General features: G+C 42.2%; 1 protein-coding gene across 1 annotated transcript; it reads right to left on the reverse strand.

Moving 5' to 3' along the window:
* Positions 1 to 764: 764 nt before the first annotated feature.
* Bloc1s6 (biogenesis of lysosomal organelles complex 1 subunit 6) lies at positions 765 to 11,113 on the reverse strand. The gene is made up of 5 exons (XM_021645081.2): positions 10,912 to 11,113; positions 5,970 to 6,111; positions 4,545 to 4,632; positions 2,501 to 2,587; positions 765 to 2,227 (listed from the first exon to the last, which is right to left on the reverse strand). The coding sequence occupies exons 1-5, from the start codon at positions 10,991 to 10,993 to the stop codon at positions 2,108 to 2,110; spliced, it is 519 nt and encodes a 172-aa protein (XP_021500756.1). The 5' UTR covers positions 10,994 to 11,113; the 3' UTR covers positions 765 to 2,107.
* Between the last annotated feature and the right edge of the window lie 884 nt (positions 11,114 to 11,997).

Here is an 11,997-nt window from a genome sequence, read left to right on the forward strand (position 1 = left end):
CGGGTGGACAAGGGTACCATGTGTGTGTCTGATGCTAGGAGAGACCAGATAAGAGCAGTAGATCCTCTGGAACTGGAGTTGCAGATGGTTGTGAACTGCCATGTGGCTTCTAGGACTGGAACCTGGGTCCTCTGCAAGAGCAGTAAGTGCTCCCTAACTGCTGAGCCATCTCTCTAGCCCATCTATTTGATATTTTTGAAAAGTCTTTAAAATGTAATATAATTCTGAAAACATGCATGCTACTCATTCATTAAACATGATTTAATACAGGTCAAAAAGTCCAATTAATTAACCAGGCCCTATTAATTTCCTGCCAACTAAGATTCAGATTTAAGTCTGATTATAGATTAAAAAAAATCAGTGAATGATTTATTTCTCAAGATTAATTCCACAAAGTACCAGTTAGCTTTGAAAGCATTCCATTGCTTATGCGTGTAAAGCACTGGACAGTCTACAATACCAGTTCCTTGCATCAGAATTACCTGCAGCACTCTAAAACTTCTATGGGCTCCACATCAAAACTAATGAGTAAGAACTAAAGATGTCTGTATTTTCTCAAGTTCCCAGGTGAAAATGGTCACATGAGTTAGTGTCGGAGCCTTGGCAGTGGCTACCACTGTCTTAGCTTTTAAGGTACACTAGAATCACTGGAGGAAACTTTCAGCAACATAAACAAAGAACAGATTCACTTCAATAGACTGAGGGAAGTGTCTAGGAATGGCATTTTAAACAACCAGCTCCACACAAAAAGCAATCTACAGCCATTGTCAGATGTCAGAGATTTTATTAAACAAGTACATTCGGCAATTTAATGGCATTGTACTGCAAGTCCTGTGACTCCTGCTCTGGGAGTGACATACAAGTGACTAAGAGTAACAGCCTTTCAAATAGACCCATTTGTATTCTTAAGCAGAAGGCTGTGACTGGTGGGATCACAATTCATTCATTAAAGAAAGAAAAGAGTCTTTGAGAAATAGGTAAGCCTTTAACCTGACAAGTTCTTGGCATCATTCACCTTTCATGATCTATTGTTCGCCCAGTATGTGATCAGAGGTAGAAATTCCAGCTTACTAAAAGTGTAACATGGATTACAAAATGCACTTTCTAACCAGACTCCTTTGCAGTTCATACTGCTCTCACACAGCAGGCGTTAGAAACCAGCTGCACTCTAAACACTATGGTGGGAAAGTACACTAACTCTTGATTTCCAACAATGAGACTTCATCTTGCCCCGCAGTGTAAGTTCGGACATACAGCATGAGGAAGAAAAACCCCTAAAGGTACCGTGCTGTCTCTTCTGTACACTACTGACTGCCATTCTACCACGCTGTAACCACATATGATGTGAGCAGCAGCAGATTCTGTTCTACTTTAAAAAGCACAGAGCCAGGCGTGGCACTGCACATCTTGAGTCCCAGCACCAGGAATAAGAGGCAGGTGGATGTCTGTAAGTTTGAGGCCGGCCTGGTCTACACAGCGAGTACCAGGATAGTCAGGACTTTATAGAGATCCTGTCTCTGGGGGGGGGGGAACACAAAAATACAATATACACACACACACACACACACACACACACGCGCACGCGCGCACACACACATGCACGCACACACGCACACATGCACACCTTTGAGCATCTGGCAGATCCACCATCACTGCAGCTTTAGAAATGGCTAGAATCCTGCCTTGAACCCCAAGACTACATGAGCAGCAGCGTTGAAAAGCGGAGAACAGCTGGAAGATCTGTCTGGCATCCCCTGGCCTACATCTAAGTATTTCCAGTGTGCACACTTCCTTCACAAAGGCTCGGAGGCTCTCTTCCTAGGATATTTGTGATCAGACAGTTTGGCATTTCTCTTTAAGCAATGAAAAGTGATTGCCAAAAATCAGTGTTGCAGTGCAGGAAAGACCTGTCATTGTAAAAGAAGAAACTGAAACTCTAAAATCGATACTTCTTGAGTGAAGTGAAGTGACGTCATGGAGACGCAGCAACCCTGGGGAAGATTTCAAGACATGGCACGGCATAAGCACCGTCCATGCCTCACTCTTCCTGTACAGCACTGCAGATTCAGGGAGCATGACAGGACAGAAACACCCACAACCCAGCTTCTCATGTCCTTTTGGCTGGCTTGGCTGTCAACTGCTTTTCTCTTTCAAATTCCTTCTCCCGTTGCTGTTCCCTCTCCAGCTCTTCTTTCTGCCTCTTCTGCTGGAGCTTAAGTGCTCTTTTCTATAGGGGAGTGGGGGATAGAGTTTATCATATTAAGAAAGTCCATGTCTAACTTTTCAATTTATTTGGAGTAATTTGAGGTCCTTACTCCAAGTTCATGCTAAACGTGAACTGCAACTTCATATGCAGAGAGGAGCCCACCAGCCCATAACGAGTGAAGGAGCCACAGGAGTTAGTGTCCTACTGCGCATCAAGCGGAAGAGGCCAGAACATGAACACTGAAGAAAACAGATTTCCACTTTGGAAAAGAACAGACAAGGGTTTTCCACTCACTTTCAACTTTGATGTTTTCTCATGAAGCGTCAGCATCTCTTTCCGTATGTTCACCAGCTTGGCATGATAGTGCTTCGCTTCTGTGAACTTCACACAGAGTCAGATCACATAGAATGAAATGCCAAGACTGAACATGTCAACACCTGAACTACACTTCAGCCTTCCTCAACTCACTTCCTCACTTCAGTTCCTCCTTTATGTCCATACTTTAAATTCTCTGGTACAAGATTTCATTCAACTATTAGCAGGATTTTGAAATCATTGATTCAATTCAGTTGACAAAAAAATAAAATAAAACAGACTTATTAAAACTTGATGTGGTGGTGCACACCTTTAACCCAAGCACTCCGGAGGCAGAGACAGGTAGATATGCGTGAGTCTGAAGCCAGCTAGGTCTAGGTATATAGTAAGTTCCAGGCCAGCCAGGGCTACACACACACACACACAATCTCTGCCTCTCTCTCAAATATGAGTTATTAAACATAAAACAGAAATTTATTTGTTTAATAGGTTATAAACAACATTTTGGTTCAAAAACATGCCACATAATCCAAGAATTACAACAGCCACAATTACAATTACACTAGTGGGCTTTTGAGAGAACAAGCCAGTGGAGGACAGTTGGTGATGTGTCTTCCTGTCAGGAAAACCAACCATGGCACAGATCCTGAGAAAATGCCAGCAAACTCAGTCACGTTTCTTGGGTTTTTCAAGTCAGAACAACATGACAGCCACTAAAGGCCATGTGTTCCTTTCCCAGAGTTAAACTGTAAGCTCTGCACCTCAGCCTGCAGTTGAAACAGAAGTCTCCTGTCGGGAGAAGAGTAATGGAGGTGGACAGAATGGAAGGGGGACCTTACTCTCAGACAATGGAGAGAAGGAACGGGAGAGGGCCTGCAGAGAAAGCAAGTGGCTACCTCTCACGTAGCTGCAGGTAAAGTCAGTCCACAGACTCTCCACATGCATCTTTCAGGGCCTTCTAGTTCCTGTTCCTACCTGAGGATTAAAACCACTCAAGCAAAGGGAAGAAATAAGTGAAACACTCAGTCTGTCCTTCCACACTGATGCAACAGAATTCTGTTAGTTTGTTCAACTTTCACTCATTCAACAATGATCTGATCATCCATCTGATCTCAGCTTGAACTCGGGAAAAGACAAGGGATCAGTGTGGCCATGCTCCTTCCCACCCCACCCCCCACAAGAAGTCAGCCAGCTGCTGAGAAGGCTGTACTCTCTATAGCAAGTCTCTGCCTGCTGCTAGAGAACATGACAGATTGTAAAGGAACCATCCTAACCCACATCTGTCCAGTAAAAGGTCCACTGAGATACGAAGGAGTCTCTGCAAAGCCATGCAGATAAGCAGTTCCTAATGCCCAGAAAGGGCCAGGAGCAACATGACCTTGCTTGTGCTTACATGTGTTTTCTTAAAGAAAACACCTGCTCCTCTCCTATCAGTGTCTAGTTAAGTTCAGCTATCCAACCAAATACTCATCCTCAGTGTGTCCGTTTCATCACAGCACAAGGAATACTAATAAGTAAATATTAAGAAACGAAATTAACTGGGCTTGAGAGATGGCTCAGAGGTTAAGAAGACTGGCTATTCTTCCAAAGGTCCTAAGTTCAATTCCCAGCAACCATATGGTGGGTCATAACCATCTATAATGAGATCTGGTACCTTCTTCTGGCATGTCAGCATACACACAGGCAGAATGCTATATACATAATCAATAAATAAATGTGAAGGAAGGAAGGAAGGAAGGAAGGAAGGAAGGAAGGAAGGAAGGAAGGAAGGAAGGGAAGGAAGGAAGGAAGAAACCAAAGAAGTTACCCTTCAAAAGAGAATTTTTTTTCTTTTGCACATTCCTTAGTGGTAAAAAATTATTGTCTCAAATGTCCCTTACTTTTCATTTTCTTTTTATGTCATCATTTCATATTCCTTGTTAAAAAGTCAAATTCTACACATAAAAGTTAAAGGATAAGATCATCAAAAAGAAAATACAAAGCCTTTCTAAAGATTAAGCTAGATAAGCAAAATCATACTTACCAAAGCATTGATGTCCAACATGGAATGGCATTCTTTAAATTTTGAAATCTCTTGTTCCAATGTATCTAGTAACACAACCTGGTTCTGTCTGAAACAAAAGCACACAGCCAAAACAAACTTTACATTTTCTAAGTACTAGTTCATTACAAGGAATCACATTCATTCTGGCTAATGGCAAAAGCTGGAAATCCAATTGCCAACACTGCCTCTCCAAGACTTATTTGCCTTAGTATCTTTTCCAATACATTTCAAAGACATATTCTGACAACTAAGTCTACACTTCACTCCTGTCGCAACTTCATCCTAATAACTAAAATAATCAGATTATTGAAAAGTATTTTACTGTTTTAGCAACATTCTGCATTATCACCCCAAAACTCCTCTTTTATAGCATTGTGCTCATAAAACTCAATTTTCTATGCATCCCCAAAAGTAACATAGAAACAAAGAGTTTCCTGACTTAGAACAGATGCAGTACGAGGGACAATATTTCCTCACGATGAATGAGCAGCTCAGTGGAAATTGGCACAGGAACCATATGTGGCCTTTCCCTCACTGCTGTGTGCTCTTGGAAACTCCTGATTCTTCTCGTGACCAAAATCTCATTGATACAGGGAGAAGGGCAAACCAGACAACCTAAAGGGTTTACTAGCCTTTGGATTCAAATCCACAAAGGGAGAGAAGCTAACTCCCTTCCTATTCCTCTGTAGATCAATATGACACAGGGTTAAAGGACATGAAAGGGTCACCTAAAATATATTTTAAAAGAAAATATAATGTAGCTTGTTGCAAAATGGAGAGCTGTAATGAAAAATGAACTAGCAATGAGACTGAAGGGCAATCATATGTTCATCAGGCCTGGGTCTGGCTACAATAGGTCACTAGTTTGTTCCTTTGCATCAGACTAAGGATCACAGAAGAGGAAATATAAAGTAGAGAACAAAACACCCAGCAACTTGCCAAATACAGGGCAACAAAAAACAACTAGGAAACAGAGGGGGTAAATAGTGAAAACAAAAGCTCCAGTATCAATAAAACTGATAAGCCACTGGCCAGATCAAACAAGAAAGAAAGGGCACAAATTACAAGTATCACTCATGAAAGAGACAGTCTTTGCTGCTGATATCATGGTATTAAAAGACAACAAACCCCTGAACACACATCATATCACTTTAGATGACACAAAGTGTCAAAGACACAAGTGATCCGAACTCATACAAGGACCACTCAACCTCAAAAACTATGAAGAAACTAAGACTCCAACAGTATTCGCTTCACTTTGGACATTTAGATTACGAGTAACTCCAGGAGTCCCATTTACAGAGCACAGGAATGCTCACTGATTCAATCAATGTTCCAAAAGCCAACACTTCCGCACTACATGCAATCACTGACTGCCGTGCAGCTGCCTTTCTGCTGGCTTACGTGAGCTCCTGGAGGGCTTGCTTCGACCTTTGCAGATCTGGTAAGTAGTGGGACAGCAGGCCCCCCACCAGCTGTTCCACAGCTCTGTCCTCTGCAGTGAAGTCCTCTATCAGCCCTTCATCTGGAGACGCGTCGCTCAAGCCTGTGCTCAAGAAAAAACCAGATTTAGGAAGCTCTCATGCTAACAGCACACATGCTCTCCTAACTATATCGGTCATTCCTTTTTAATGTGTACCTTCTGAGCTTTCTCTAAAACATGATAAAAGGTATTTGTTGTTTCGAGTTTTCTCTATTTTGAGGCAAGGTTTCCCTGTGTAGCTCATGCTGGCCTAGAACTCTCAATCCCCCTGACTCAGCCTCCTGAGCTGTGTATCAATATAACTGGGAAAAATAAAAAAGGTATTTTTTTTTAATTTTAAAAAAGGTATTTTTAAGCTTTGAGTACAGAACAAAGTCTAGTGTAAATAAACATTAGCATATTTAAAATTTACATTTTATGTATCTTATTAAAGGAGTCAGTTGGAAGGATGAGTTTGCAGCTACTGAGTTAAGGCACTTAAATTACTACATTAATGCTTTGAAAAGCATGCATAAATTATATAAACAGAGGCTAGTGAGGCTTGCTATGCAAACTTGACCCCCTGATATCCATCCCTGAAACCCACAGGAAGGCAGAGAAGATTCCTGAAAACTATTCTCTCTCTCTCTCTCTGTCTCTCTCTCTCTCCATCTCCTCCATCTCTCTCTGTCTCTCACATACACACAACAACAACAATAATAACAATAATAAAGAAAATAAAAACATATGGGGAGGACTGGAAAGATAGTTCAACCATTAAAGGCTAGGCTCACAACCAAATAGAAAGAAAATAAAAATTGTTAAAGAAATTGTATAAGCAAAAATGCAATACTATATATTATATATATAGCTGTTTTGAACTCAAAAGAAAGAAAAATGCAGACCACTTATTTTGCTTAATATATTTGTATGTAGAGAGATGGCTCAGAGGTTAAGAGCACTGGTTGTTCTTCTAGAGGTCCTGAGTTCAATTTCCAGCAACCACATGGTGGCTCACAACCATCTATAATAAGATCTGGTGCCTTCTTCTGGCCTGCAGATGTTCATGCAGACAGAATATTGCATACATAGCAAATAAAGAATATATGCATGTAAAAGAGGAGCTGGTTTTTTTTTTTTTTTTTTTTTTCACTTATTAATTAAGACTCAGCACTTTCTGTGAACCAGGGCCAAAGCTAGAAAACTCAGCTGGGAAATGGGGGCCCAGGACCTGGGCCTTTTAGCACAAGAGAGAGAGAGAGAGAGAGAGAGAGAACATTCAGTACCTTAATTTGCTATAAGAAATAGTGTACTCAAGAACTGTGTCACAGCCTAATCTAGACCTGATGACAGGAATGATGTCTCATCCTTTTCCAGGCATTCAAACGTCTAAAATAAATATCCATCAATTACTATTCCCAGAAAAAAAAGAACAGTTTCAAGCTGGGGTCAATGAATGTTTATAGGGTTTTACAATCATTTTGAAGGAAAAAAAGGTTCACTGCATTAAAATCATACCCCAAAGCATTCCACAGTTAATGTGAAGCTCTGAAACATCTGCCATCATCTCCATTCTAGTAACATCAAATTAAGGCAGGACTGGAGAGAAGCTCAAGTGATCAGAGCATGGATGCTTCCAAACACCCACAGAACAGCTCACAACCATCTGTAATTCCAGTTCCAAAGGATCTAATGTCCAGTTCTGGCTTCCGGGGTCACCAGGCTAGTCCATATACATACATGCAAGCAAAACACACACATAAAATGAAAATAAATACACCTTTTTTAAAAGTCAAACTAGACTCCTTTCTAGAGTGTGTTTTACAACACGTTATTTGCTGCACAGTTCTCATCACGCTTCTTACCACAGACTTATATTCAGGGAAGGCTGCTGAAAACAAGTTGTCATACTCAAAACAATCTTTTAGAAAACCAAGATAAGGAGCTGGAGAGATGGCTCAGAGGTTAAGAGCACTGTCTGTTCTTCCAGAGGTCCTGAGTTCAATTCCCAGCAACCACATGGTGGCTCACAACCATCTATAATGAGATCTGGTATGCAGGTGTACATGCAGACAGAACATTGTATACATAATAATACATAAATCTTAAAAGTTTAAGAAAAAAAAGAAAATCAAGATAAAATTGTACAATTTTAACTTTGACTCTAAAAACACAAGCTGGAATTCTCAAAGATGCAAGGCATAATTCAAACGGAAAGGGGCTCATCAGAAACATTCCACGACCAAAAAATGAAATAGGAAAGCAGGAGACTTGGGAAAGTATGCTCTTAATGTGCCTTTGGACGAGAAGTTAAAAACTTACATTTGGCAAGTAATTCCATGGCCTAAGTTTTGTCTACAATAACATTGCAACAAACACCAACTTCAAATAAACATAGACAGTGCATTATAGAGGGACAGAAAGAAATACCCAAAAAAGGCCATTTCAACTTTAAGATGGAACAACAAAATCAGCTACACACATGCCTGCATGCATGTGCACATTTTAATTCATGAGCCTTCTTTTCCCATTTTAATCATTATTAATTGTTGGACAGACACCAGCTAATGCTTTTTTACATATTTTTTACAGAGTTCCAGATACTTTATTGTGGGAGGTCCTAGAACAGAAAGGTTCTCAACCTGTGGGTTGCAACCCCTTTGGGGGTCAAACACCCTTTCATAGGGGTCACCTAAGACCAGCAGAAAACACAGGTATTTACATTGTGGTCCGGAACTGTAGCAAAATTATAGTTATGAAGAAGCAATGAAAAGGGGTCATAGCATCAGGAAAATTGAGAACTCTTCTAAAAGAAAAAAGGGTCATTATCGTCTTTATACAATGAACATGAGCTGAACAGCTACCAAGCATTAACTTCTTATTCATGGCAATTAAATAAGGTAAATCCTCCTCCCTGGTGGTGCACAGTACAGGGGAGTATGCAGAGCCCTTACAAAAGGTCATGGAGTCTGAGAGTCTGAGGGACTTTCCAAAGGATGTCTGGGTGCTCAAGATGCTGAATGCCTTCATTTCCTCTCCCATCCCATTCTCTTTGTTAATCTTTGTAAAAACTTAAACCCATGGAAAAGGACACAACTTAAAAAGTAAAAACAGTCCTCACGGCCTAACTCTACATAAACACCCAGAAGCTGGCTTTTCCCAGCACAAACATGGTCTTTACTGTTCGAAAGGCCTTCCTTCTATTTTTGTTTGTCGATCTGTTTGATGACAAAGCCCAACATAGCCCCAGCTAGCCTTGATCCTCTTGCCTCAGCTTTCCATCTTAGCAGATACCACCACACAAGGCAATTTTTCTCAAATACTTCTTGAGTATCCTTTTACAGTAATGTATATGGATCTATTCCATTCTTCTTAAAAGAACAAAATTCTGTAGCATGTTACCCAGTCCCCTGTGGACAGATTACATTATTTTCACATTTTGCTATTTCAAACAATGCTGCCATGATCTTCCTATCTAACTTCTGCACATTCCTGTTTGTATGGGATAAATTGTTAGAAAACAGTTGAGACAGAACATGTGTACAATCTCTGACATTGCAAAAAAAAAAAAAAAAAACTCTCCTAAAAGATGCCACCAACTTACACTGCCACCACCACTTCCAAATGGATACAAATCTACTGATGAGTGGAAGGGATGTAACATTATTAAAGAAACGAGATGAATAAAGGTGGGAAGAAAATATGCCTGGAGCATGGGCATGAACAGAATAGCAACAGTAAGCTATTAATAAATACCATGGAGCCAGCCTGTGAGGACCCCTGAGTGCCAATTTTGCGGGTGTAAATTTAGTAAGTGCCAAGAAGCCAGGTAAGGATTCTAAGAAAGGCAATGAACATGACTGCAGCTTGTCTTGGGGCAGTAAACTAACAATGAGACAGAGGAATGTAAAGAATAAGAATAAGAAAGTAGAAGTAGACCAGCTTTCCATCTATTGGCTCCGACGTGCAAGCAGAAGGGGAGATGATAACTGTACTGCAGAATCCTCTGCATTGCTGAGGGAAGTCAATAGAAGGGTTGAGGGCAATTTCAGTTTCATGTGCGAGCTAAGCGCATACCATGAACAAGATCGGACATCTGAGGCTAGGAATCTAGCTCTGTGGTAGAGCGCTTGCTTAAGATTTCTATCTGCAACACCTACGCCTATCTCTTTTCCTCGTTCTCTGACATCTGCTCTCACTCGTGAGATATGGGAAAGAAAAAAAAAAAGTGGCCCAAGCTCCAAGTAGGTACAACAGGATAATTACTGATGTGACTGACTGAACAAGTCATGAAGAGGGTACGTCATTAAAAGAAAAGCATGGCCAGGAAATGCTGCGTGATTTGTAGCTTCCTGTTTCTGGAAAGAAGAAATTATGTTTAGAAGGTCCTACAACCTTTTCTCATCTAAGGTCCCTCATATGAACCAAAGCGCACAGAAAATGCTCTGAGTGGTGATGGTCTCAGTCTCACAAAGACGATGATGTCCATACACAGTGCCTGTCCGGGTGTATAGCAAATTAACCTTTAGGCATTAATGCTTAAATCTCTCCTGGAACTGTGGAGACAGCTTCCGGAGTATCGGCTGAAGCAGTGTCACCAAGTAATTCAGAATATTTCGTGAGTAGCCAATACTGGATAGTTTTCTGAAAATCGACCACCTCTCAAACTCACTTCAACCACTGATCCTGTTACAGTCAAAAACGACACAAACTCAAATTCCCAACACAGACAGCAGCCAACAGTGCGTTTCCCCCTGGGGACCCAAGGTGCAGCGGGAGAGTGCCTAGGCAGGAAGGCGCCCCAGGCAGGAGGGTGGCCTGTGCTGGAGTCCCACCCACTCGGTCCCGGCCCCTCCGGCCAGTCGCCCCGCAGAACAGCCGTACCCAGCGTGGGCTCGCCGGCCCCTAGGCTGTCGGAGGGCCCGCTCAGGACCCCGTCCGGGGGCGGTGACACAGGAACGCTCATGTCCCCGCGCTGGGCGCCACGCAGGGCAAGCTCTGTGGAGAGGTCCAGACACCAGAAGTAGGAACTTAACGGGTTCCGGCGCCCGGGGGGAACAGAAGCTGCAGACACACGGAAGTGACGAAAGCGGAAGCCGTTGCTCACGGCCACAGCACGTTACCGCGAGTCAGGACAACCCGCCCCCCCCCCCCCCCCCCCCCGCGCGCCAGCGCCGTCGGTGCAGCCCTGCTCGTGCGGATCCTGTTAGGGCGAGCGGTGGAAACCGGAACAACGGTTTGAAGACGGGATGCAGCTCTGATACTGTGGCTCTTTTCAGTGTTCTCTCCGCTTCAAGCAAAAGCCTTAGGAACGTGGACCACTTATTTCAGTTTGAAAGTGAGCTTGACCTTTGGTTAGAATCTCTTCCAGTTGCTTGCAGATGACGTAAAGGCATTGTTGGAACATCCTTTGAACAAATCAAGCCAAATTACCGGAAGCACCTGCCGAGATCCTGTGGGATGACATCATGAGTTCTGATGCAGAGTACTGAGACGTGGACAGACTCAGCTCCACAGCACATGTAACGCTTCTCTACCCTTTTGTACACTCACTCTGACCTCTCGTGGCCTCTGATGTTGCTCCGCGGATTACCTGTTCGGTTCTCCGTGCTGTAGCCAAACCCGTCTCCTAATTAATAAAAATAGATAAATGAATAGAAAATATGTCAGGCCTCAGGAATGTACTGGCTCACTATTGTCCTTGTCAGTATGTTCATACTGGCTTTTTTTTTTTTAACCAGTTTTCAATTAGTTCCAGTTTTCAGGTAGTTTTTAACCAGTTTTCAAGTAGTTCCTCCTTACTCCCCATGGTAGAATGTCCACAGCCTAATCGCTGAGACCCCAAAATATGTTAGGGTTCATGGCAACGAATAAAAGCTACTAGTTAACGCAACCTTAAAATAGGAAGGTTACTCTATGGGCCCAAGGTAACAGTCTTTAAAACTGAAGAAAGGGATGAAAGGATACCTG

This window comes from Meriones unguiculatus, chromosome 18, assembly GCF_030254825.1.
Source record: "Meriones unguiculatus strain TT.TT164.6M chromosome 18, Bangor_MerUng_6.1, whole genome shotgun sequence".
Classification (NCBI taxonomy): domain Eukaryota; kingdom Metazoa; phylum Chordata; class Mammalia; order Rodentia; family Muridae; genus Meriones; species Meriones unguiculatus.

Coding starts and splice junctions, on each gene's coding strand:
- Bloc1s6 (XM_021645081.2), bottom strand. CDS start 10,993: ATGAGCGTTCCTGTGTCACCGCCCCCGGACGGGGTCCTGAGCGGGCCC. Junction 6,112..10,911: donor GGCCGGCGAGCCCACGCTGG/GTACGGCTGTTC, acceptor TCTTGAGCACAG/GCTTGAGCGACGCGTCTCCA. Junction 2,588..4,544: donor TGTTGGACATCAATGCTTTG/GTAAGTATGATT, acceptor CTCTGTGTGAAG/TTCACAGAAGCGAAGCACTA.